The sequence below is a fragment of the Equus asinus genome, chromosome 17 (assembly GCF_041296235.1).
Source record: "Equus asinus isolate D_3611 breed Donkey chromosome 17, EquAss-T2T_v2, whole genome shotgun sequence".
In the NCBI taxonomy this organism is placed as follows: Eukaryota; Metazoa; Chordata; class Mammalia; order Perissodactyla; family Equidae; genus Equus; species Equus asinus.
The window spans coordinates 42,067,502-42,092,727 of NC_091806.1; the positions used below are offsets into that span (position 1 = coordinate 42,067,502).

At 48.8% G+C, this 25,226-nt stretch overlaps 1 protein-coding gene and 1 long non-coding RNA gene across 12 annotated transcripts in view; both read left to right on the top strand.

Moving 5' to 3' along the window:
- The first annotated feature begins 438 nt into the window (after positions 1-438).
- The window catches only part of MARK2 (microtubule affinity regulating kinase 2), a 52,606-nt gene continuing 27,818 nt past the window's right edge, over positions 439-25,226 (top strand). For 3 of the 11 annotated variants that reach the window (XM_070488059.1, XM_070488062.1, XM_070488064.1), the window contains exon 1: positions 23,594-23,738. In XM_070488059.1, coding sequence (XP_070344160.1) covers positions 23,703-23,738 — 36 coding nt within the window. In that variant the 5' untranslated portion in view covers positions 23,594-23,702. Of the gene's footprint in view, positions 890-23,098; positions 23,739-25,226 lie in introns of those variants that run through there. The other 8 variants (XM_044750563.2, XM_044750565.2, XM_044750569.2 and 5 more) reach the window with 7 other exon arrangements.
- Positions 9,615-11,046, top strand: LOC123278134 (uncharacterized). The gene is made up of 3 exons (XR_011495150.1): positions 9,615-9,734; positions 9,855-9,965; positions 10,110-11,046. It is a non-coding gene; the product is annotated as an uncharacterized lncRNA (long non-coding RNA).

The window sequence follows — 25,226 nt, forward strand, 5'->3', positions numbered from 1 at the left end:
AACTGACGGAAAGAAACGAAGAGTCAGACTCCGGATAGCACCCGAGGGAATGACCCGGGGGCTCGCTCGGCCTCGGGTGTTGCCGGAAATGGCCGACGACCGCCGTCGGCTGCGGGGCGGGACGGGGGCGTGGCCGGCTCACGGCACGCGGAGCCGCTTCGGGTGTTCTCCGGAAACTGCCGAGAGCCAGCTTGCAGTGGGCGGGGAAAGGCCTGTGGGCGTGGCTGGAGTACCCGGAGTGGCTTCGTGGATTTCCGTAAACACAGCCGAAACCCGGTCTTCGGAATCGAGGAGGCGCGCGCGTCCCCGGGGTTACCTTCTTCGGGTGTTTCCGGAATTCACCCGTAGTCCGCGGCCGGGAGGAGGAGGCGCGCCCCCCTCCCGTTCCCAGCCGCTTCGGATGTTTCCGGCTGCTGCCGGCGGAAAGAGCCGAGGGCCGGCGGTGGTGGCGGCCATGTTGGGAGCAGCAGGTCCGGCGGCGGTTGCCTGTGTGCCGGGCGCGGAGCAGTGCCGTTGAGGGCAGGGGAGGAGCGAGGCGGGCGGCCGGCTGCGGCGGCAGAGAGTAGGCGGAGCGGCGCGGCCCGGCCGAAAGGCGGCACAGCCCAGCCGGGGGTCGGGGGGGTGCGGTCCGGAGCCGCTCGGAGCCGGCGCGGCCTAGCCCGAGCGGCGCATCCCCGGGCTGGCGTGAGCGGCTGCCCGGCCTCCCCGCACCCCCGGCCGGGGCCCATGCGGCGGGTGCCCCTGCTGTGAGAAGCCCCGCCCGGCCGGGCTCCGCGCCTTCCCTTCCCTCCCTTCCTCCAAGCTTCTCGGTTCCCTCCCCTGAGATACCGGCGCCATGTCCAGCGCCCGGACCCCCCTACCCACGCTGAACGAGAGGGACACGGAGCAGGTAAGGAGCCCCGAGGGCTCCCCGATTCTCTGGCTGGGCCCCTGCACCTTGCGGAGCCTCCTCCCTCCTCTGCTCCCCTCGTGCCCCTGCTGCCTTCCTGCCGGCCTCGGCTGCCCTGTCATCTTGCTCTCGGCCCCGCACATCCCCCTCCGAGTCCCGTCCTGGGACCCACCGAGTCCCGACTGCAAGCTGCACACTCGTCCTCCTGCCGCCCCCTGCTCCCCTCCCCGCCCTCCTGCGCCCTTCCGTGTTACCTCCGCAGCTCCCCCGGCTCTTCCCTTTTTCTCTCGGGGGCCTTTCTGGTCTTCCTCCACCCACGCCTGAAGCAGCCACCCTCCCGCCCCTCGGATGCACCCCGCGATGTGCCCCGCGTCGCCGTCCGCCTCTCCCTCCGGCTCTCTAGCCTGGCTTCCCCTCCGCCCGCACCCGTTCTCCCGGTCCCTGGTTATCACCCTCAGGGTCCCTCCCCGGAGTGTCCTCGGTCCCGGAACCCTGTCCCCTTCCAGTTCCTCCGCTTTTTTTTACCCTGCTTCCTCCTTCTCCAAATTGTGCTCTCCCTCTTGCTCGCAACCCACCAGCTCCACCCTCGTCACCTTTCCCAGTCGTTCGCCTACTCTGTGCTCACTTTCCCTTCTTCTCGCCAGGAGCTCCCTGGTGCCTCGCGCTGGCATTTGTTGCTTCCGTGTTTCCCATACAGCTGTCATGCGCATAGTTTTCCCACAGGTTGTCTTTGGGGTTCCAGCATCACTCCCTTCGGAGTCCTCGGGTCCCTCACGTTCTCTTCCCCCCCGGGATCTGGCTTTTACGTCTCTGGGGCTCCTGCTTCTCCTGTGAGCGCCTTGCCAGCCTTCTCGCTGGGCTCTTCCTACCGAGGGAAGAGACTGTTCCAGCCCCACTCCATTAGCGCAACCTGTTGCTCAGTCCTCTCCCGGGCCTCGCTGCGTCGCCGTCCTTGCCCTTCTGGCTTCCTACACCGCGGCACAAACCATGATGCCTTCCTGTCGCCTCACTCCCGGATCTGTCACTTTTCGTAGTATCTTCCTCCTTGCTTGTTGCCTTCCGGTTTCGCCACCCTCACCCCGTAATCCCTCCTGTGCCTCTTAATCAGGATCGCCTTTCATCTCCGTGTTAGTCTCCCGCCTTCACCCCGTGTGTGCTTTCCCCACATATGCCCCTCTCCATCCTCTTCCGATTGGCTGGTCTTTGTAACTCCCGGCCCAGGCGTTTTGCATGCTAGTTTCTTGGGCTGCACACGCTCCCCCTCATCCTGGCAATCACGGCTGTCATTTGTCGCCCAAGTCTTAGCCTTTCCTGTGTCATCTCACCTCTGAGCTGAGAGGCGTCCACTTTCCACCCACCCCCCCACCTTTCTTTCACTGTCTCCAGTGTCCCTTGCTGACTGCTCTGTGGAGAGTCCCCTGCCTGTCACACCCTTCTTGGTGGAGAACTTCACAGGCCAAAAAAACTCGGCTTAAAAAAGGAGCTCTTCTCCCCTGGGGCTGCAGTGCTTTTTGCGTCCTTTTCCCTCATCACATCCTTTCTGTTTTCCTCTGGTTCCCTTCGTTGTTCTTTGGAGCCCAATAGAGCTGTTGTTTTAGTCTCCTGCGTGTTAACATCCTTTTCTGAAAAATCTCCCCTCTTCATTTTTCCTACGTTTTTCTCTTGTTACCTCCTGGTTCTGTGTCACCTGGGCGGTCAGGAACTCAAGAGGAGTTCTGGACCCAGTTTCTCTCTGCAGTGGGTAACCTTTCATTACTGGTGGAATGATTGCTTGTGGGGTGACACGGGTCGAGAGTGAGGTTTGGTTGATTTCCGTGTCATCACTGGGCTTGGCAGCTGGTTCTGCATGGGACTGAGGGCTCTGGAAACCGGAGTGTCGTCTGTATCTCACAGTCTTGCCCTCACTTGCCAGCTGTTTCTCGCCTTACTGGGAACCACTTTCTCCAGGCCCTCTTGAGGTCGCCTGTTCCATTCCTTTTCCTATCACAGCCTTTGTTTTAGCAAGTGAACCCTGCTTAACCAGTGAACTTTCCCAGACTGTTGATCAGGAGCTGTAGGAGGAGGCCGAGCGACTGACTGGCACCCTCAGGCATTTGGGGAGTGGCTGGAGTGCCTGCTCTCTGCATGAGGCTGGGGGGCATTGTGTTCAGCGAAGTGGAGTACAGACTGCCTCAGTGTGGTTTCTTTATGCTGTTTACTCAGTGTAAATGTGTTTTTTCTTGTGATGTGTGCGTTGATTTCCCTCTCTTCTGCACATGCCTAGCATACTGCTGCGCGCGTAGTAGGAGGTCGGTGCCCACCCGCTGATTCTGTGATAGCGGTAATCTGTGAACCATTTGGGATTGTAAGCTGCTGTTTGATAACTTTGTCCAGAGCAGTGGCTGCATGCATTGGCATCCTGTTCCAAATTATGATTGCCCATCCTGTTTCCATTCTTTATGGACTTAGGCTCCCCTGAGCCACTCCATAGCTGCTGCTGCTGTTCTCAGGGTAGGCGGTCACCCTGTTGACTTGATGTTAAGTGTCATCCTAGTAGAAGCTCAGACTTTGGAAAACCTTGCATACACCTGTTACGGGCAGGTGCCTCTGTTTTTTCAAACAAGAAAATAAACAAGTAGCAGCTCCTCTGGTCATGAGACCAGGGATGCCAGAGTGGTGGCTTCTTTTAGGATACATCACGCTACCGGGGGAGAATAAGGCAGCTCTCCTTGTCCTGTTGCAATTTCAGCTGAAGTATTCCTGGGAGCTCAGTCATTGCAGTAAGCCTTAACGTTATGAAATGAAAAGCACGGGATTTGGTTGGGCTGATTCCTTCTCCCGCAAAGGTCCTCTATCCCCGTATTTAAATTATTTAAACTGGTTTTAACAGAAAATAGGTAAACTTCACTGGTTGTCTTCAAGCTCCAGTCTCCTCTTGCTGTTCCCCTCCCCCTTTCTTTACAACATGTGGCTGATGAGAAGCTGTTTCCAGGAGCTCTTTGATCACATCTGAATTAAACACACACACAGAAAATGTTGAAGAATAAAAATAAACCTTGTGACGCGGGGAGATTGCCTGTTTGCTGTCAGCTCTGCTTCTAATGGCGAAAGTAGGAGATAAAAGAAAGTCAAGCCCCGTCTTTAAGTTGATTTTTGTGACACCTGATTCCAGATGTGCTTGTTCACAGCGCCAGACTCTTCTTCCGTTTACAGGAGGATTGTGACCTGGGGCTGGTAGTTTGGGGATTCTTAGTCTGTGAGCTGAGCTTTCTGTTCGCTTCTTTTCCAAATGGCTCTGCTGGCCTGGAGGCTTGGCAGTGGTGAAAGCCATCAGCAGGATGACTGTTTGTCTTCCAGCCCACAGCAGCAGGAATAGGCAAGTGTGGAGGGGGGTCCAGTTTCCAGAGTTCATCTGCCGCTGGTTAGCGCTTTCTGCAACACCTGGTGGAGGGGCTCCATGGCTGCGACCTGCCCCCCGTCTAGTCCTCAGGAACCACGCGAGAGGGCTCCTGAGAGAAAACAGGAGACTTGCACCCCTCACCCCGATTCTGTTGCAGTGGTCAAGGGAGGGTGTTGCTGTCTTTCTTCTAGGGGGTGAGTGGCATTGTTTCTTCTCCCAGGTAGTTCTGGGAGGAGGAGTTGGGAAGTCTGGGTGAAGGGAGCACATCTAACTTATAGGATCCTGGAAAGAGCAACTGGGCCACTCCAAACATGTTTTCCGTGGATCCCGGAGTCGATCCCGGCTGAGTGTTACGCTGGATAATTTGGTTTTAGTGTCATCTAGTAGAGAGCTCTGTTAGCTCTCATGTCACTCCCTGCCCTCCAAGCTGTACGCTGCCATGCTCTGGGTGCTGACTCTGCCCTCCGCCCTCTGCCTCTGACCCAGGGGCTCTTTGGTGGTGCTGCCTTCTGGTCAGGGATGTGGGTGGATGTCGGACCGTCTATTCTCGCTTTCTGCTGGGCCCTAGAAATCAGAAATTGCTGCTGTTAGAGCAAGTGCTCCAGGAGTCCTGGAGTTCATGGTGTCGTCATACCTCTAATCTTTGAACCTAGTAAAGGTAACTACCTAGTAAATTGTAATAATTTCTCCCTCATTTGTGGACTTTGGGAAGTAGCTAAACAGACAGATACAAGGCAGTCATCGAAACTTGGCCTGCTTCAGATTAAAACCAAGTTTGCACAGGGACCACTGAATCTCTCAGATGGTGACCAAAGATCAGGCTTGAGATTTCTCTCCATGTAAATGTCTTAAGCAGAGTTGATGCTCATGAGGCAGGAAAAGATTGAGAATTTGTTTGCCTGAGAGGTTTGCATGGTTTCTTGGGAGTCAAAAACTTCTCAGACTAGACTGTTTCCCCTTTGGACAGAACAACCCACTTCTCAGTGGTCATGTGACCAGGACTAAGCCATGCCTTCATGAACTCTTTCCCATTGAGCACTTAGCCACCTGGCTGGCATTTCTTTTCTCCCAGGAGCTTCTATGACTTTCCTACATATGTATTACGTCGACTTGAATAAATATTTTATGCCTAGAGTACAGCCAAGCCTCAGACTTTGTGGCCCATTATCAGCAAGTGGGGTGGGGGCTGGGCACCACCTTTGGCCCCATGATAGTGTCTCTGCTAAATGGACTCCTCCTAGCAGCACTTTGGAGCCCTTTAATGGATTGAGATGAAGTAACCTCAGCAGATGGAAAGGGCAAGGAAGATGGTCGTCCTTCCTTCCCTGAGATTGCTTGATGAGGTTTTCCTGCAGTAACCAGGGCCGGACCCACCTCCCTCTGCTTGGTTAAACTGCAGGCTTGGCTTCTAGGCGTCTGCTTTGAGATGTTGTGGAAACAGTTTGATGCTCTCTTAGCCATGCCGGTGCTGCCAGGGTCACCACTTTCCTGTCAAAGCGAAAATTGAGAGGGATGTGGAAAGGGTGGGTGGGGTTTAAACCTGGCCCTTCCTCTTTGAGCGGAAGTTCAGCAAAATGACAAACCAGATAGGTGGCTGCGTTTCCTTCTCTGGATGGGAGATTCCAGTATTTGTACATTTTGCGCTTGAAGCTTGGATTCTCCAGGCTTTCTCCCAGCCTTCATCAAACATGAGTGAGTCACTGTAGTGTTATCTATGCATTTTCCCCTTCTGTCTGAGCAAAGGCGAGAGTAAGCCTTTACAAACCTTGTGGGGGAGGAAACCACCCATTTCCCACTTCTGGCATGGGAAGAGGCCGTCTATCCCCATGTTAACTCTGAAAGTTCTAGCTCTCAGAGCGGAATGTCACTACCCCCCCCCCCCCCCCCCGCACACCCTTTGGGGCAGGCCATCGAATGTCATTGCTGTCTTTTCGACTTTGAGATGGTACATCTGATTCTGAAACAGCCCCAAGGGAGGGTCTGGCCTCCTGGTTTCCAGTTCTCTCTGAGGAGGAGGGATCCCAGTTCCTTCTCGTGCCCACCCGACCTGCTCCTCCTTTTGGGGGTATAAATAGATCCTTCATCTGAATGTCTGCTGTTGTCTAGAGTGTTTGGAGTTTCTCGGTCCCTGTGGAAGGTTCTTTCCACAGATGTCTGTCTTCGCGTTGGCACTCATTTCCCCTATGTCCATTTATTCCTTACATTTCTCATTAGAAAATGGCAAAAAGGGCAAAAACAAATGTATTTCCTCTCGTGCAGCAAATGATTCACTTTAGCCTTAGAAAGCTGTATAACCACCGGTTTGGTAGGAGAGAGGGTGAGATGGACACTGATATTGTGGCTAGGTGAATCCTGTGGGACAGAGTGGGGATGGAGGCCGCAGAGAGCAGAAGGGGAGGAGTGTGTTCAACGACTGGCTCCAAGCCACCTTTTTCTTTTTAAACAGAAGGAAGGCGGGGCAGACCAGAGGCTTCTCTGTAGAACCAGTCAAGCTGGTTTTGAGCAGCCTCGGCCTATTTTCCCTTGTGCTCTTTGGGAAGTTGGCAATACAAAGGTCTGCCTCCTCTGGGGCTCTGCTCATTGAGGCAGGAGTTTAAGCGGTGTCTCTGACAACCCCCTCCCCGCTCATACTGAATGCATCTCCGAGCTGGGCCTCTGCACATGAGTGGGCCTTCTCTACGCCTCGCGCAGCTCTAGGCAGCTGGGTCTCACACACCTTTCGTCGGAAGCTCTTAAGATACAGCTCTTTTTCTTGGGCCCCCTTTGCAATTCACAGCTTGGCAGAAGCCCCTCAGCCTTCAGGAGGAAGGGACTGGGTCTGTGGCTGGCTCCTCATTTGTGGATCTGGAAGGGAATCGGGACTCCTGACTCCTGGCTGTTGTGATCTGGCTGCTAAATCCAATGAGACCCCGGAGCTTTTGGCTCAGGACAGCGGGACTGTCTGTCCAGGCCTGCTGGGCAAGGAAAAAGAAGAGAGAATCATTTTTGGTCTTTGGCAGCTCAGCAGGTACTTCAGCCACGGGGGACAGTTTGAGTCTGTCCCTGATTGGGGTACGTGTAGGAAAGGTGGGAGTCATCGGTCCCCACGTGCTGGCCCTTCCTGAACAGCAGTAGGGAATCTTTCTCAGGGGAAGGACACAGCAGGATTCTGAGGCTGCTGGACCATCGGTTTGCCCAGTCGCCTGCTAAGCTGAAAACTCCCAAGTCTCAAACTCCAGCCTGTGCCCTTGGCCTTGGGGGCAGGCTGCTCCTGTTGCTACTACTGATCTACTCAGCGCTTCCTCTGAGCACCATTTTGTTGAGAGTTTGGTTCTGGTTACTGATATCCTGTATGCTGGGTGGCCTCCTTTCCTCCACCTTCTTTAGACCCGAGAGTCTGCCGGCCTTCTCTTACCCCGTCCCTTCCCCACCTCCCCTCCACAGATGGCCGTCATTCGGCTGTGTGCATCTAGTGTTGGAGGCACTTGTGGCTTGTTGCTTTGTTTTTGCCCACAAGAGTTTGAATTACTGGTTCTCCAGTCACAGGAAGTGGGGCCCCATAGGCCCTCTTGGTGTAGCGTAGCATTCTAATTGAGTTGAGCTCATGGCAGAGTTGAAAGGAGATCCCAGCACTTTTGGACTTTAAATAAGTGGTTTCCTTGTGGTTCGAGCAGGCTCGCAGCTAGATTCCATGTATTGGAGTCTTGGGTCAGCCCCTACTGTGACCTTGGGCTTACTTAATCTCTAGGCCTGTTTGCACATCTGTAAAAAAAGAGTAATAAGAGTACCTATCTTATAGTAGTTGTGAGCATTACAGGAGTTAATGAGTATAAAGCACTTAGAATAGTGCCTGGCAGGACTCAATCATCTTCGTCATCATTGTTCCAGTTGAGCCACTTGGTGGATTTTCTTTGCGCACTGCACAGCTGCAGGTCAGTGTGAGGGATGTACAGTGGAATTTCCCTGTAATCAATGGAAAGAATCTTGGCTGCTTCTGGCCACTGGGTGCCATAGGTGCTTTTTCTAGCGTTTCTGTGTTTTGTTTTGTTTTGTGTTTTTACCAGTCAGCTATCTGAAAGAAAACAGAATGCTGTTGGAGAGGTTTAAGTACTTTTGAGAGCACTTAAAAAGAAAAAAGATAGTTCATTTATTTACAAGATGTCAATATTGGGCGACTTTATTGATTAAAGAAAAAAACCACGCACACGCCACCCTCTGCCCGCCCATACTCTGTGTGGTGGGTGGTGGATGGTGGTGGTGGATATGCAGCCTCATGGATGACTGCAAGGCCAAATTGACAGGCACCAGGGCGTGGGTTTTGCTGAACGTTGGGGTCAAGGTGTTCGAGGAGCCCCATGGAGGGTAGGGATTTCTTTCATCGAGTTCCTTTCTTCAAGTGCAGTATTTGCCCCAAGAGAAAGCTCCCTGTTTCTCTTAACGACCACATGGGAACTTTGCAGCTAATGATTTTAGGTTCCTTTTTCACTAGCAGAGGGGCCTTCAAGGATAAGTTGTTACCTCTCTTGACTTCTCTAAAGTGAGAAGAAAGCCTCCCTTTGGTGAGGCCTGGAGAGGTCGCAGCCATTTCTCAGCGGCTCCTGTGAATTTGAACGCTGAACTTGGGGCTGAGATTTTGGTCTCATTTGGTTACTTGTTTGGCTTCATCTCCTGCCCCTTCTAGAGCCTGAACGCCTTGTCAGAACAGCAAGTAAGGTGCTTAGTGTTTTCACAGAGCAACTGTGGCCAGGGAGAAAGGTAACTGTCATCAGAGTTGGGCAGGGAATTTCTTTCACTGTATTTTCCTCTTCCTTTTGACCCCTCTGCTGACTTGTCTCACTTCCTTTTTTTCTGTTTGGTTTCTTTGAACTCTGTTCCTTCATTATGACTGTCCGTCCCGGGTTTTCGTCTCCATCTCCCAGTCTGCCTTACCTGTTCCTCTGCCTCTTCTGTGGCGGTGGCTCAGGAGAGGGATTTTGGGAGTCGAGATCTCCTTCATGGATGGAATCCCACAGCCACTCAGTCCTTTCTCCTATTCCTCTGATTTTGGTAAAGTTAAGGATTCACTACTTTAGAAAGCATTTTCTTTTTATGTCTCCGGGGCCGCTTTCCTAAGTAAAGCCAGGCTTGGTGATGCGACAGCTTATTAGGGACGGCGTCCTAGTTTCCCTGGTGACAGAGTCTAAGCTAGTTGTGGGCTGTTCCTCTGACCTGTCAGGAAGGCCATAACTCTAGCCCCTGTCTTGGGAGAGATCTGAGGAGTCACGTGTTAGTTTTGGATAGTACAAGATTGAACTTGGTTCTCAAGGTATAGTCTGGGGACCCTAGGGGTCCCTAAGACCCTTCCGGTGGTATAGCAAGTCAGAATTATCCTCGGCGTAACATTAATGCAGCATTTGCCTTTTTCACTCTCGTTCTCTCACAGGATGCAGTGGAGTTTTCCAGAGCTGAATGATGTGTGCTGACATCATCATTCTTGGCTAATGAAATGTATGCTACTGTATTCTTGTGTTTTCTAGAATTTTTAGGGTAGTGCTTTAAGATATAAATATGAAAGTTTTCAATGATGAACACAGTTTGTTCTCACTACTTCTCCTGTGCTCCTACTAGCTTTCTTTGGTTGTACCTACTATAATCTCTGTAACCCTCATTATTGTCCAAAAGATAGTTATTTTGAAGTCCTGGCATTTTCCTGGCACCTTCGAGGAAACACAGTAAGAAGTAAGTACAACTTGTAAAACTTACTTGTAAAAACTTTTGGGGAAACTTCTAATTTAAAAAGCTTTATTTACAACTTATTTTAGCACTTAATACTGTTTTATTCTAAAATAGAAGAAAATTTATAATATTTCTCTTATATTTAAGGATGAATTGTTGGCTTTAAAAAGGGAAATTAGAAGACTTGCATTCTCAACACATAGCCGCAACCTCTCTTTACTGAAATGGACACGTGAAAGGGAGAAATCTACTCCAAAGAAACTGGGCAAAACTGTAAATAAGAAATGAAAAAAAATTAAGAAAAACAAAATTATATTGAAAGCTATCTTCTCCTCAGCTTTATAGATGTTAATAATGTATCTTATTGCATCTTACACAACAGAACCTTTTCATGTAGTGTCACAGTGCCAGTTACGCTGCGGCGTCATTTGAAGACCAGTCATTCAGAGTTTAAAGAAAAAGGAGTTGAATATTTTAAGTGTAAACACCATGAGCTCTTGAAAAGCCAAAATTTGTTCCAGCTTTTCAGTCTGGAAGTGAAACAGTCACTGAAGCCTCTTACAGGCTAAGTTGTCACATCGCTTTGGCTGGAAAGGCCACCCAATAGCAGAGAGACTAATGGAGTCTTGAACAGCTGACGTTCCTGAGTGCCCACTGGATGAAGAGTCGGTCAAATGCAGGGCAGTGCCACTTCATATGTTCCCGCGACTCGTCAAATTAAAGATTTACCCGCAAATGTGAAGACTGAGTCAGTGTCTTGCTTACCGAATGTTACTTTCACCTTACAAATGAGCAGATTTATAGATGTGGCTTGACTTGTATTGGGACCAGCTCTGCTTCAAAGAATATTTTCTTTATGTGAATGCCCAACAACAGACACGAGTGGTGATAAATATGCAAAGGCTTGAACGACTTTTTTGACTCTTGTGGTTTATCTTGGAATGACTTCATTTGCGTTTGCCCTGTTGGTGCAGAAGCAATGGCAGAGAAGACTGCAGGGGCCACAACATGAATCAGAGCAGTGGCACCAAACTCTGCTGGTGGCCATAGTTGTGGACTTCTTTCCTGCTACACACTTGTGGTTAAAAAAAGGAAAAAAAAAATCACTTAAGAATGTCCGGGATGAAGCACTAAAAATTATTAATTTTTATTAAATCTGAACCCTTTTATAAAGATCTTAGTATTGTGAGTGAGGAAATGCAGTGTCCGTGGAGCGTTGCTGCTGTGTACCATAGTACAATGACTGTCTTGAGAAAGTGCGCTTGGGTGTTGGAACCCAACCAGCTGCATGGATCATCATTTTTACTTGAAAGAACAACTGATGGGCAAGCTGTAGCTGTTCATACTTGAGTATTTACTGGATGTTTTCTTGAAATTGAACAAAGTGAGTCTGTCATCATTGCCAGTGATAAAATTCACATTTTCAGGAGAAAATTAGAATTTTGGAAAACTGGTATTTATCAGAGACTTTTTTGATGAAATCACTGGTAAAACTGATGGACTGTGATTTTTTTGATATTGTATGAAATGCCAATATTTGGAAATTCTGCATAATTCTCTGAAGGAATATTCCCCAGATTGCCAGCGGGTAAAAGCCATTCAGAGCACAAGATGACCACTCGGTGTAGACACATGCAGAAGATTCGCTGATAAAATTTCAGATTGCACGTTGCCACTAGCCTTTAAAAATTACGACTTGTTGAGTTTTGGTCTAGCGTCAAAGAATAAAATCCTCAGTATCCGAAAGGCTATTGAACTCCATTTTCCAAGTACAGGCCTGTGTGAAGTGAGATTTTCTCCATATCTTTCAGCCAAAACAACACATCGAAACACACTGAGTGCAGAAGCAGAAATGAGAAGTCGACTCTCTTCCGTTAAGCCGGACATTAAAGAGATGTACAAGAATGTACAGTGCAACTCCTGTCAGGAATTTCACCTTGTTTTAGAAAATATAGTTTTTTCATAAAAAATAGGTTATCTGTGTAAACATGTAATGGGTTTATGGTTATTTTGAAGGCATTAATAAAAATATTTTCTAAAATTATCAGTTTCGCTTTCTAATAAGGTAACTGTCAATAGCTGTAACCCGCATGAATGAACTATCTTTGCAGTCATCAATGATTTTTTTAAGAGTGTAAAGAGTTCTTGAGACCAAAAAGTGAGAAAATCTCTGTTGTAGACAAAACTTGAGTTGGTGGTCCCCAGTCTTGGGTCGGTTCCCTGCGCTGACTTCATAAGGAGCCCTAGTTTGCCGTTCCTAGCCCCTCTGGAATTCCTGCCTGGGCCTCAGAGACTTTGATCCCCATTAGCTTATTTCCTTCTTCTCATGCATATAGCGCTGGCCCTGTGAGATTTGTTGTTGTTCTTTTATCTGTGGTTTGTGTGTTTATTCTACTGTCACCTTTTTTGCTTTATTCATTCATTTTTATTCTTTTTGTCATTTTCTCTTTATTCATTTATTTTTAATTTTTCTCACTTTTTTCCTTTTTTCGTTTCTAATTTAGTTTGTTAGTGTTTGATCCTTAGTTTTTTGGTCGGGCATTGTGTTTTGATTTCATTGTGAGATCAGTTCATCAGGTGGACTTCCCTTTGGTTTGTGTGAAGTTGTGGTTTGGGAAATACAGTTTTTTCGTTAAAAATAAGTAACCTGTGTTTATATGTAGTGGGTTTATTAAAAGAACTATTAAATTCTTTTAAATGAATGGATACATATTTGTCTTTTCTTGTTAATTTCTAATACAGTAAATAATGATAGATATAATCCATATAAACAAAAGCTTTTGGGGGATTCAGTTATTTTTAACAGTGAAACGGTTTCTGAAACCAGAAAGTGTAAGAGTCATAGTTGTAGACAAAACTTGGGTTAATTCTCCCTAGCTTTGGTTGGTTGATTTCTTGGTAATTTCGTAAAAAACCATTTTGCAATTCCCAGCCCCTATTTAGTCCTGGCTGGGCCTCAGGAAGGCACTTGCTGCCTTGGTTTGCTGTCATTCTAGCCGAGGAAGCTGGTTCTCAGGGACCCAAGGGACTTTGACCAAAGTTGGCTCATTTCCTCCTTCAAATACAGAGCACTGGCCTTGTGAGTTCTTTTAAACAGTGAAATTTTATTTTTTTAAATTTTGAGATAATTTTAAACTTAGAAGAGTTGCAAAAATAGTCCAGAGAGTTCCTGTACATTCTTTACCCAGCTTCCCCTTATGTTAACATCTTATGCCACCATAAAACATGTATCAAAAGTGAGAATTAATCTTGGTATAATGCAATTAACCAAAGTATAGAATTTATGTAGATTTCATCAGTTTTTCCACTGATGTGCTTTTTCTGTTCCAGGTACAGTTCAGGATCCCCCACTGCACTTAGTTGTCATGTCTCCATAGTCTCAAATCTGTGACCATTTCTTAATCTTTCCATGTCTTTCATGGTGTTGACAATCTTGCAGAATACTGGTCAGTTCTTTTTAGAATATTCCTCACTTATGGTAGTCTGAGATTTTCTCATGGCCTTGTGCTTTAATTTCATTTTTTCATTGTGGTAAAATACACGTAACATAAAATTTACCATTTTAATAATTTTAAGTGTATATTCCAGTGGCAGTAAGCACATTCACATGTTATGTAACCATCACCACTATTTCCAGAACTTTTTCATCATCCCAAACAAAAACTCTGTATCAATGAAACAACTCCCCATCTCCCCCTCCCGCTCCGCCTCTGGTAACCTCTCTTCTACTTTCTCTTTGCATTTGCTTCTTCTCAGTATCTCATATAAGTGGAATCAAACAATATTTGTCCTTTTGTGTCTGGCTCATTTCACTTAGCATAATATTTTCAAGGTTCACCCAATTGAAGCTTTAATTCATTTTAAATGTAACTTAGATTTTACTATGATGATATGTATTAAGTTGATATGTTGGAAAATAAAGTTACTGAGATGTGTAGCTGTAATGGGTTTAGTAATGATATTTTAAGTGAATTAATAGGTAGTTTAACATTTTCTCAGTTTTAATTATAATGCAGTAGCAATAGCCCACATAAGCAAAACCTATTTGAGGTCCTTAATAATTAAGAGTGAGAAGGGTTTCCAGACAGGGGTGTGAGAATCACTTTTGTAGACAAATACGGGGTTGGTCATCCCTCTCCTTAATTGGTTGGTTCCTTGCTATGACCTCATAATGAGCCTTTGTTTTGCAATTCCCAGAGTCCTGGCTGGGCTGCAGGAAGGCACTTGCTGCCTTGGTTTCAAGACGTTGTAGCTGAGGAAGCTGGTTCTCAGTGACCCAAGGGACTTTTACCAAAGTTGGCTTGTTTCCTCCTTCTAATACAGAGCGTTGGCTGGTTTTTGTTGTTGTTGTTGTTGTTTTATTCCATTAAAAAGATCATTTGGCTTACTTGGATTTCATTATGATACTAGATTTTTTTTTTTAAGCTTATGTGTTGGTTATTGGTCAATTCCAAATTTGAAAACTGCAAAGCTTGCTTAGCTTATATCCTTGAAGAACTTTGATTCCTACCATAGCTGAAGGCTGGTAGGCTGCAGTCACTAAGGCCAGAACAGCCAACAGTCCGTTCTCTGGGTGGCTGTAGAGCCTACACACTTTGTTCCTGTTTCTTCTGTGCTTAACTCTTCCTTAGCCCTGTTGCTTAATGAAACGTGCCTGCCAAATCCCACACTTACGTAGTACACTTTGTTTTCTCTCTAAGAGGGTTTGGTTTAGCCCCACATGTAGGGTTTGTGATCTTTATCTTTACAAGACAGGTGAAATTGCAGTAGATATATAGTTTCTAAACTACCTTATAATTCTCGACCTTATCTTTGGCTTGTACTCATCCTCCAGGTTCCGTAGCCCCTCTAACTTTTAAAAGCTTCCCTTAGTACCACTAATAGTAGATCTTTGGGCCTCCTCCCGTAGTCCCTTGACTGACTGTAAGCAGATCTTTTTAAACTCATCTCACTTGCTCAGAATCGCTTCTCGGGGGGCCTGGCCCCGTGGCCCAGTGGTTAAGTTCGTGTGCTCCGCTGCAGGCGGCCCAGTGTTTCGTTGGTTCGAATCCTGGGCGCAGACATGGCACTGCTCATCAAGCCACGCTGAGGCAGCATCCCACATGCCACAACTAGAAGGACCCACAACGAAGAATATACAACTATGTACTGGGGGGCTTTGGGGAGAAAAAGGAAAAGAAATAATGATAAAGAAACAAAACAAAACAAAACCTGTTTAATCAAGTGCTTAATTTATATCAATTTGAGCCTACATATATAAAAGTAGAGGATTATTGCTCCATTTCCCATCACTCAGCAAGTCCCATAATCCTCTGCTTTTTACGCAAAGCATATTTCTTTTCAGATTCACATGTGGCTTTCATTTCAGTTCCAGAATTGAACGTGATGTGCTTTTTTCTCTCTCTTTGGCCACTGGTCTGTGTGGAAGATAGAGTTTTGCTTTCAAAGGAGATTTGTTCACTCTATCAGCTAAGGCGGTGACTCAGTAACAGTGCCTCTTGGATGGCCCTCTAAGTACATTACTCTGTTCCAAGTGGTTGGGAAACTCTTAAAGGGAATGGCCTCTGAGTACGTGAGGAGGGGACAGTGCCCCTACCTGTCTGGCTCACAGGGTGGGTTTGCCCCGAGGCTAGTGTCTTTAGCGATTGACAAAATAATAGGCAACATTTATTGAGCACTTATTTTGTCCTAGACACTTGTTTAGCTCTTTTACATTCATTAACTCATTTAATCTTCGTGAGATAGTAGGTCTTACTATTTTCCCATCTTTACAGAGGGAACAGAGGCCCAGAAATGTTGAGTAACTTGTTCAAGGTACAAACCCGAGTGGTCCAGAGTGTGTGTCAGTGTCACAGTGAGCCTTTTTTGGCCCTGGCTTCGGTTGTGTCCAGGCAGGAGAAGATCCCTTAGGATTAGCCCAATCAGTGAGGGGCTAAACAAATCGCCCAGGTTGGCTTGGGAGTGGTGCGTGGTCCCCTCTGACCTGACTGTTTCCTTCCCCTCCTGTGGCCTGTGTCAGAGCGCGAGGGTGGTGCCGTGTGCGATGCAGCTCTCTGCCCCTACCTCCCTGCTCTTGACTGCCCCGTACAGAAGCTGGGAAACTTTCTTTAAGACCTTATTTAATCCTGGCTTGTGATTCTCCTCTTCATCTCCTCATCTTCTGGAGTTTCGAGAACCCCTTTAGAAAAACCACAGTCCTGAGACCTAAAATTGGTAGGCAGCAAGTCAGCACCCCATAGCATAGGGCAGTTTGGTGTCCTAGATTTGACTGTCTTGCTCTGTGGCACTCATGAAATACTGGGATTCTAGAACTCTTTTTTGTGGAGCACTCCTCCTCTCCCCACCCAAAATAGAAGAAAAAAGCTTTTGTGTGTATCTCAGCTGTGTACATTGCATCCTTCTGAAACGAACGTTCTCTCTTTACAACCCTCTACGTGCCACTACAGAGGCAGAGGCCCAGAGCTCCTCGTTTTTAGCCTTGGATGCCAAGGGCACTGAGCGCTGTAGCTGGTAGTGCCAGGCCTCTGTGTGCGTTTGGGACTTGCCAGTTCAATCCTGGGAGCTGAACTCTGGCCATCCTGCTGTGTCTGTCCCATTGCTTGTGTAATATGCCACTACTTCCTGTTGCATTTGTTCAGTCTTTCTTTTGATTCCTGTCTCTCTGTTGAGCTTAGCTGGTCCCCATGGCTCTGCATGTGGTCCTCCTAGATGTCTGCAGTTGTGTTTAGTGAGAGTGATTGCTGTGTGCTCCTCTGTAGAATGTTAGTTAACTTGAGTTTGTGAGTTTATAGTTTGATTTACTTGCTTGTCTCACCCTGGCAGTAGTGCCTTTTCCTGTATCCTGGTAGAGGTTTTGATTTTTATTAGCTAGGTTCTGAAATCTTGAGCCTATTTTAAGATGCCAGCATGGGGTGAGGGTAAAGGGGTGAGCCGCTACCCCTGCTTCAAGCATCCGTTATCCACTTGTGCCTCTCTGCTGCCTTCACAGAGAAAGAGGGAGTTCAACTATATGATTGTATTTGTGTTCAAACCTGATTCATTCCTCCAAGATCACGGTTATATGCCATTTCTAAATTACTTTAGAACCCTTTCTGTCATACTGGAAAAACCAAGATCCACATAAATGATTTTGAGAAGCACAGCCTGTTGGCTTTCTTAGGAATGGTTCTCCCCCTCCCCGCTCCCCATCTCCAACATTTTTTTTTTTTTTTTTTTTGAGGAAGATTAGCCCTGAGCTAACATCTGCCACCAGTCCTCCTCTTTTTCTGAGGAAGACTGGCCCTGAGCTAACATCCGTGCCCACCTTCCTCTACTTTTTACGTGGGATGCCTGCCACAGCATGGCTTGCTGAGCGGTGCCATGTCCACACCCGGGATCCGAACCGGCAAACCCCAGGCCGCCAAAGTGGAACGTGCGCACTTAACCACTGCGCCACCAGGGCCGGCCCCTCCAACATAGTTTTGTCTCTCCACAGAAGTAGCTGCTGTTCACACACAGGTGTTCTTTAGTGATGCGGGCCACTGCTTCCTTGGAGAGCGGGCGGCAGTGTTTTCTTGCTAATGAAAAGGCTGTCATAATGGGTTAGGTCCGCAGGGGCTCTGCCCTTCTGTACTTGTATTCCCAGGGAGAAAAATCTCTACCTTAATTACCACATCACGCTGGCAGAGAGGTGTGACTGCTAATTGATTAGATGACAGTCTTTTGCATTGATGTGGAAGTGTTGGAGTTGTTTTGTTTTGTTTTTAAATAAACAGATAGGTTTGAGCCAGGTAAGTTGATTTCTGGAGAGATGAAGATCTGTGTAGGGCTTTCTCTTTGTTAATCACATGTCTTTAGTGCCATTTCTGTGTCCTTATTTTCTAACTCGGTAGCAGGGATCGCTCAGCTGCCTTGTCTTGCCATTTTCGTGCAGGTGGTGCGTGATGTCTTTTCCTCCCCGGCACCTCTGGTGTGCTCCCTTTCTGTTTGGTAGCACCAGATCCCTTTATTTGGTTTGGTTTTCATTCCCTCCTTCTGTCTTGGAATGGTGGAACCCTTTTCTGAAATATATTTTTAAGATAGTGTTTAAAAGCAAACAGCCTGCCTTTCTTGAAACCACAGAAACTGCTTGTGAAACAGCCGATGGGGCAAGCTGCCAAATCCACACTGTTAAAACCAGTCCTAATGACAAAATGTCACCCGCTGATGTTAAACCTTCGTTATGGTTGTGGTGTGAGGATTTTTCTCAATAATACATGTTTAGGTGCTGAACTCCCAGTTTCACATTCAGAATACTTACACTATAGAATTCTTCATGGTAAACCATTCCAGAAGAGTCTTGTGTAGCTAATCTGCTCTCTTCTGTACAGGAAAGGTTTGAACAAACCAAATCCCCCTCACCTACTTTTTTTTTTAATTTAAGGAAGTGATTTTCTTCTGAGGTGATTTGGACCAAGCCTTTTCCCATTTTTAAGATAGAACTAGCTTCAGGATTCCTTTTCCCCCAACAGAGGAGGACCTCAGCTTATTCTTTAGCCCCAGGCCCTGAATTAACTGACTTTTCTTTTAGATGGCATAGAATCTTCTCCATTTGTCTGGGGATTTTTATTTCTTTCCAGGCACTTTCAGGAATGAGTATTTGCTCCTTCCTGCTACCTTCCAGAAGAGCTCTGACACTGCTGGAAGCCTGAAGGGGAAGGCTAGATGGGGGGCCGGTGTGTAGCCGAGGGGTTAAGTTTGCGCGCTCTGCTTCGGCAGCCCAGGCTTTCGCCAGTTCGGATCCTGGGCACGGACATGGCACCGCTCATCAGGCCATGCTGAGGTGACATCCCACATAGCACAACCAGAGGCACTCACACCTAGAGCATACAACTGTGTACTGGGGGTCTTTGGGGAGAAGGAAAAGAAAAACGAGTATTGGTGTGCACTGAGCTGTAGTACTGATTGAATGGGAATTAAGGAGGGAGACCAGGCTTGACAAGCAATAATTGGGAAATGAAAGGAAAAATATATAATCTGCCTCCCTCGTCACCGCTAGCCCTGAGGTCTGGGGGTTCTGGATACAGAGCTTCAGGAATCCCTTCCAAATCTCCAAGAGCGTCTTCTGCTGTTCTGTTACTCGGGGGGTTTTCTGCCTTCATTTCCGTGAGCTGAGTTGTGAGCAACTTTGACTTTGTGTTTATGTTCTTCCCGTGTCATCTTCGCTTATCTATTGGGCCTGTGCCCAGTTTCCAGATGGGGTGAGACGAGGAAGGTTAGATGATTGATTCTTACAGTAAGTCTCCCTAGGTGGGCTTCCTTCTTATGCCAGCATGGCACGACTCTCACCATAGTGGGCTCACTGGGTGGGCATCCCCGTTCACTGAAGCCCTGGGGTTTCGATAGATTCTGGCAGACTCATGGTCCTAGCTAGAAGCGAGCCCTAGGATCTTCAGATCTCTCAGCCAATGGTTCCCCTGAAAAATAACAGCCACAGACTTCTAGTAAACTGGGAGGAAAGGCAGACTGTAACCTTAGTTCCTGGATTTGGTCCCATGTCAGGTTGTGTGATTTGTGCTTATTTCTCCTGCTATATAACCAACTGTTTTGAAAGCTGGAATTTTATTTTATCTTTCTCTGTATCCCTTCCTCCCTCAGCATCTCTTAGAGTGCTTTGCATGTGGTCATCTCTCAATCAATTATTTGTGAAATAAAAAGTAAGAAAAATTATAACATGGCATTATTTTCCACTTACAACCTCCCCTAGGGAAGTGTTCCATATTGATTTGGAAATCAGACATCTGTCTGTCCAGTTTTTGGCCATATAAGTCACAAGTCTTAATTGGTGTCTTAATAGGTGCAATAAGGACTAAAAAGAACAACTTTTTCAGGATAAAAGGATAAGGGGGAAGGTTTACCCTGTTACTGGATTGTGTTAGGAACTCGGAAAGGAAATCACCGAGGGAGAATGCGCTGCTGAGGAAACCCTGTCTGGCTTCCCAAAGTAGGGACCAGAGCCAGAAAGCCAAGCCCTCCTGGTTTTGCTGAGTCTCTTCTTACCCCTGATACACGGCATCTCTGGCTACATTGTTGCTTCTGGTTAAACTGACCTCATCCATCCCTCTTCTGAGGATGGGTGAACAGAGAGAGGCGCGCTGAGTGTTGGGAGTTTTGTCCGGAGTTGGAGAGATCATGTGGTCTGCATCAGAAGGCTGGAGTTATTTATAGTGGGAGAAGAGCTCAGGAGCATGGCACAGGAAAAACTGACTTCACACTGCCTCAGCGCCTGGGGATGACGAGGACCCAGATTTTTCTTTGAGCATCTCAGGGGAGATCCGTGGCTTTTCTGAATTGACCAAGAGCTGTGAGGTCAGGGGCCCTGTTTTCTAAGACCATTGTGGGTAGGGCAAGGGTGAGAAAGATGACCGTTTGCTCCTTCTTGATTCCCTGGCCTTTGTGACTCAGGGTGTGAAAGCTCCACCTGGCTTTTGAATCTGCTGTTTCTGAACCAGTGCAGAAGGCATCAGCTGTGTAGGGTGGTGGAAAAAGGACCTGTTGGACTGGTCTGCTTGGACTTGCCTTCCCCTCCCCCTGCTCTGGGCAGGGAGACTGAAACTGCTGCTTGCTGGGCTTTGCCAAGTCAGTTTCTCCTCATGGATCACCTACCCATGTGGGCAGGCTGGCAGCTCCCCACCCAGGAGCCCTCGGAGGAGCCGAGCTGCTGCAGAGTGGCGCTGCAGTGGGGGCACGTGCCAGGCACTAGGTGTGCCACATACCCCATGAGGGACTGCACCTACTCAGCTGCTCAGACTAAGGCTGCAGAGCCCTGGGGCCTGCTGGAAATAGACTGTCTGTCATGGTGCCTTTCCCTGCGCCTTGTGGCCACACTGATGGTGTGCAGAGAGGCTGGGAGGGGTGAGGAGCTTGTAAATTGTGGGTAAATGGAGCCTAGGGAGGGAGAGCATCCTTCCCTAGGGCACCCTGAGTTCAAGGTTTTAGTGTTTCTAAGTCCAGAGTTGTCACCTAGGTTAACTTTAATTTTTTCAGCCCTAGGCAGAAGAGATTTTCCAAGGTGTGAGCCTGGTGACCAAGGCACCTTAGGTGAGGTTTACTTATGGAGCCAGACTTGTAGGGAGGTTGATGCGATGTAAGCCAAGGTCAAGATGTGTTCAGGATGTGCAGACCTGGCCCACTTCCTGCTGCGGTCTCAGAGGCAGGGCTGGAAGGCTGTGAGCACGGAGGCACTGAGAGCCCTCCCATTCACACAGCACAGACCCTCAGAGCTCATCTCCAGCCTCATTTTCCAAGCGGGAAACACAGGTCCCAAGAGAGCGAACGACTTGCTCAAGAGTATCACTTTCTGGTTGGAGCTGGGTCTAGAATCGCTCTCTCCTGGAGACCTTGGCTGTGTACCCCCATTGCTTCCACTTCAGAGGCAGGCCTGCGTGGGGGCTACCTGCAGACTTCACGGCAGAAGGGAGGCTAGGAGAGGACAAGTGGAAGGACAGCAGGCCGCAGCTCCACACCCCAGGGATGAATTCTGAAATCCTGCCAGGGACTGTGTCCACAGAGGCACCAGAAGGCCTAGGGACCAGATGTAAAGCAGTGGGCACCAGCACTATAGCCCTGACCCAAGTTGGAGGGGTCACACGGATTGTGCTAAGAGCTATTGGGTAAGGAGTCACTCCGAAAAAAGCAGGAGGACCCTGACTCTGACTTTTTTCATGGATTAGGAAAGCCTCAAGGGAGCCTGTAAAGTGCCAGGCACTGTGCCTCGGTCCTGAGGACAGAGATGACTTAAGTCCTGGAAATATCCCTTCCGCCGCTCTGTCTTGTGTAATGGTGAACAGGACAGTCACCATGAGTTGTGAAGACAGGGCCAGCCTGGTGGCACAACGGTTAAGTTCGCACGTTCTGCTTCTCAGCGGGCTGGGGTTTGCCGCTTCAGATCCTGGGTGCGGACATGGCACCGCTTGGCAAAAGCCATGCTGTGGTAGGCGTCACACATATAAAGTAGAGGAAGATGGACATGGATGTTAGCTCAGGGCCAGTCTTCCTCAGCAGAAAGAGGAGGATTGGTGGTAGTTAGCTCAGGGCTAATCTTCCTAAAAAAAAAAGAGTTGTGAAGAAAACAGGCCGTTCAGCAAGCAGTGAAGTCCTAGTGCAAGAAGAGCTGACCTCAGGATGCCAGAGGGATGGAGCAGGGAAAGCTTCCTGGAGGAAGTGATGCCTGAGCTGAGGCTCACCAGGAAGAAGAATGGGAGCAGACGATGGAGGTAAAGTGTTCTAGGCAGCAGGAGGCTGAAGCAAAGGCCTGGAGGTCTGAGAGAACGTTCTGCGTTTGAAGACAGGTACCTGGAGCCCAAAGTGAGCCTCTAGGAAGGGACAAGGTTGAGGCTGGATCTGCAGGCACAGGAAGGGAGCCAGCCAACTCGTAATGCAGCTGAAGGAAAAACCCGGAAACCATGTGGGTCTAGTACGAAAATCAGCTTTCCATGTATATGTTTATTTACACAGACATTTGCACATACGTATACACACATACGTAAAAATCATGTGTGTGCACATGTGTGCTTAAGGGTGCTGGGTTCCTGCTGAGATGATTGTTGGTGAGCCCCCCCCACCCCGCCCATGTTGCAGGGTGAGAGGGACTGGTTTTCCTATGTGCAGATGGAGGAGGAGAGTAGGCTGTCCCAGGTTTCCGTCCTGGGGGTTGGGGGGACTCTGGCCTTTGCTTTGGAGCAGGGCTGGGTTAGGACACTGTGGGGCTTCTTCCGGCCCAGCTAGCAGGATCAGGACCAATTTCCCTCTCCTTGTGGGGAGTGACTCACAGGCCATTACTGCTCCCGGAGGTCCTGCAGGCTTTTCAGAGGCAGCCTGCGGAGGCTGATGGTGGCACTTGGTGAGAAAGAGGAAGTACCTGGTGTCCATCCCTCTGCCACTTCTGACAGACATTTCTGTCACTAAACAGCACCTCTCTGTGGCAGCCTTGGGCTCTACTCTGGCAAAGAAGGCTCTCTCCCCTCCCCGTGGGAGGGGCTGTCATCTGTGGCTTCTGCTTTGTCCTTGGTCACAGACTGGATTGCACAACACAGCCAGTGAGAGTCCCCCTCCCCTCCCATCATTGGGTGGCGGGGGCACAAGTGCTTGAGGGGCAGCCCTTAGCTTACTGGGTTGTAGAAGTGACCTTGCTCCAAACTGCAGGGCTCAGGGAGCAGCGGGCAAAGCGTGTGAAAATTGACCTAAGGTTAGTGTGGACTGTCGGTCTCAGAAAGGCGTACAGGGACAGAATTTCACTCCTGACTGCGTGTGGACCTTGCGCTGCAGACAGCTGGGCCATCCCCTCTCCTGCCAGGGAGCGAGTTTTGTTCCCATGCTAGTCTGGCTTTTACTGTTTCCCCTCCTGCCTTTCCCCAGAGACCATAAACCTGCCCACCTCCTGTTATGTTCTAGTTCTGATAGGAGTACCATTCAGAGTTCTTGGCAGGAGACCAACCCACTTCTGCCCGGCTTGGATTCCCCTCCTTTCCCAGGGTGTTTGATGTGCACACTCCCCAGAGTTCTCCTTGTGCAGCTGGTAGGCTCTGTAGTGCCCAGAGATTGGAGCTCTCCTGCAACGGGAACCCAGCTGCTTCCCTCCCTGATTTCAGGGGCGGGGCTTGAAAATAGAGACTCATAATCTCCCTTCCTCCTCCTCCCCCTCCTGCCCCCAACACTGCCAAGCAAACTGGAGTGACCGGCTCAGAGGCTCAGAGTGGGACTCAGCCCGCCTCACTACTCTGCATGACAGCAGTGATCTGGAGGCAGATTAATGGACGCGTGAGTATCTGAACTCTGGAGCCCGTTACCGTCTCAGGCCGGTCCTCTGGCGGGCGTGGGCTCATTGTGGTAGGGAGACCAGCGCTCCTTAGGGGAGATGATGGCCCAGGTGTGTGTCTGCCTACGGCCACCCTGTTCTCTATGGTGTGGGGAAATGGAAAGCGCTTCTAAACACCCCTGCTCTTCAGAGGAGCTTGGTGGGTGGTTTGAGGAGTTTATTCTTGGAATCCCTTGCTGCACAATATCCCTTTTTTCCCCAAACCAGCTTCTTTAGTTCCTAACCTGGACTTAACTACCTTCAGTTTTCATAGGCTAGGTGCGTCTTCCCGGGCTTCAGCAAGACTCTGGATGGACGGTTAGGAAAGTGGGAGCTGCTCCTGTGCTAGAAAGGGGATGTTGGCGAGGGAGCACAGGTGGCTGACAGGCCTTTCACCTTCCGCCTCTGGCTGGCTGGAGAAGGGACACCACCCCAGCCCTCTTCTGCTGACCTCGCCAGCCAGCCAAGGGAACACCCAAATGGAAACATCCTCTTGCTCCTAAGATTTGAGTGCCCATGGCAGAGATCAGACCAGAGCAGCCCAAGCTTGCTGAGAGGGGAGGATTGGTTATTTAGGGGCTGTGACAAATGGTTTCGCAGAGCAGGGGAAAAAGAATCTAATTTCGCAGAGCCAGGGGCCAGCATCTGCAGCATCACTGTCGAGAGCCTAGACTGCCTGGAGCCACAGGCTCAGGTGCTGCCTTCCCCTCTTCCTCCCTGTGTCTTGTGGTCAGTGCTGTCGTTGTCGGGTTGACCCTCCGGTTAGAGAGGATGCCCCTGCCCTGGTCTCTGGACCTCCTGCTGCCCCAGCCCTCTGCCTTGGAGCTGTACCTGATTGTCTCCCAGTCCTGACTTTGTGTAGGACAAGAAATGGTCACAGCAAGTTCTGCTTCGGTAGTTTGACTTCTGATTGGGTGTTTAGGCATCTGAGAACTGAGTGCTTGCCTTATTCAAACGTACCCTCAAACTTTCGTTAGCCCCACATCACATACACTTCTTGGTGGCACAGAAAGGCTTTGCTTGGCTGTTAATTTAATTTGGGGCTCTTTATGGGGGCCTGTGTTGTTCATCCCTCTAGTCTCCCCAACCCCCCCAAAAAAACCCAAACCTTTCACGCAAAGAACATTGGAAAAATTGAGCGGTGCCTCAGGGTCACTGTATCGTAAGTGGTATTTGGCATAGTTAGCTGGTTTGGCATTTGGTGAGAGATTTCTGCTTTATATTTGAGCGAAAGATTTCTTGGCGGGAGGCCTCTCTGCTGTGTTCCCAGTGCTTGCCCTGTGCGCAGGGTTTGCCCCCTTCCCTCCCCTGACAGGTTGTTTTAATCCTCTTGCCTATAAACAAGTGCAGCAGAACGTGTCGGGCCAGCTCACATGACCTTGGTTATCTCTTCCTGGGGTAACCAGCTTCAACTTTAGATACTGTGGTCACTTGACGGGGTCGAGCTGTCA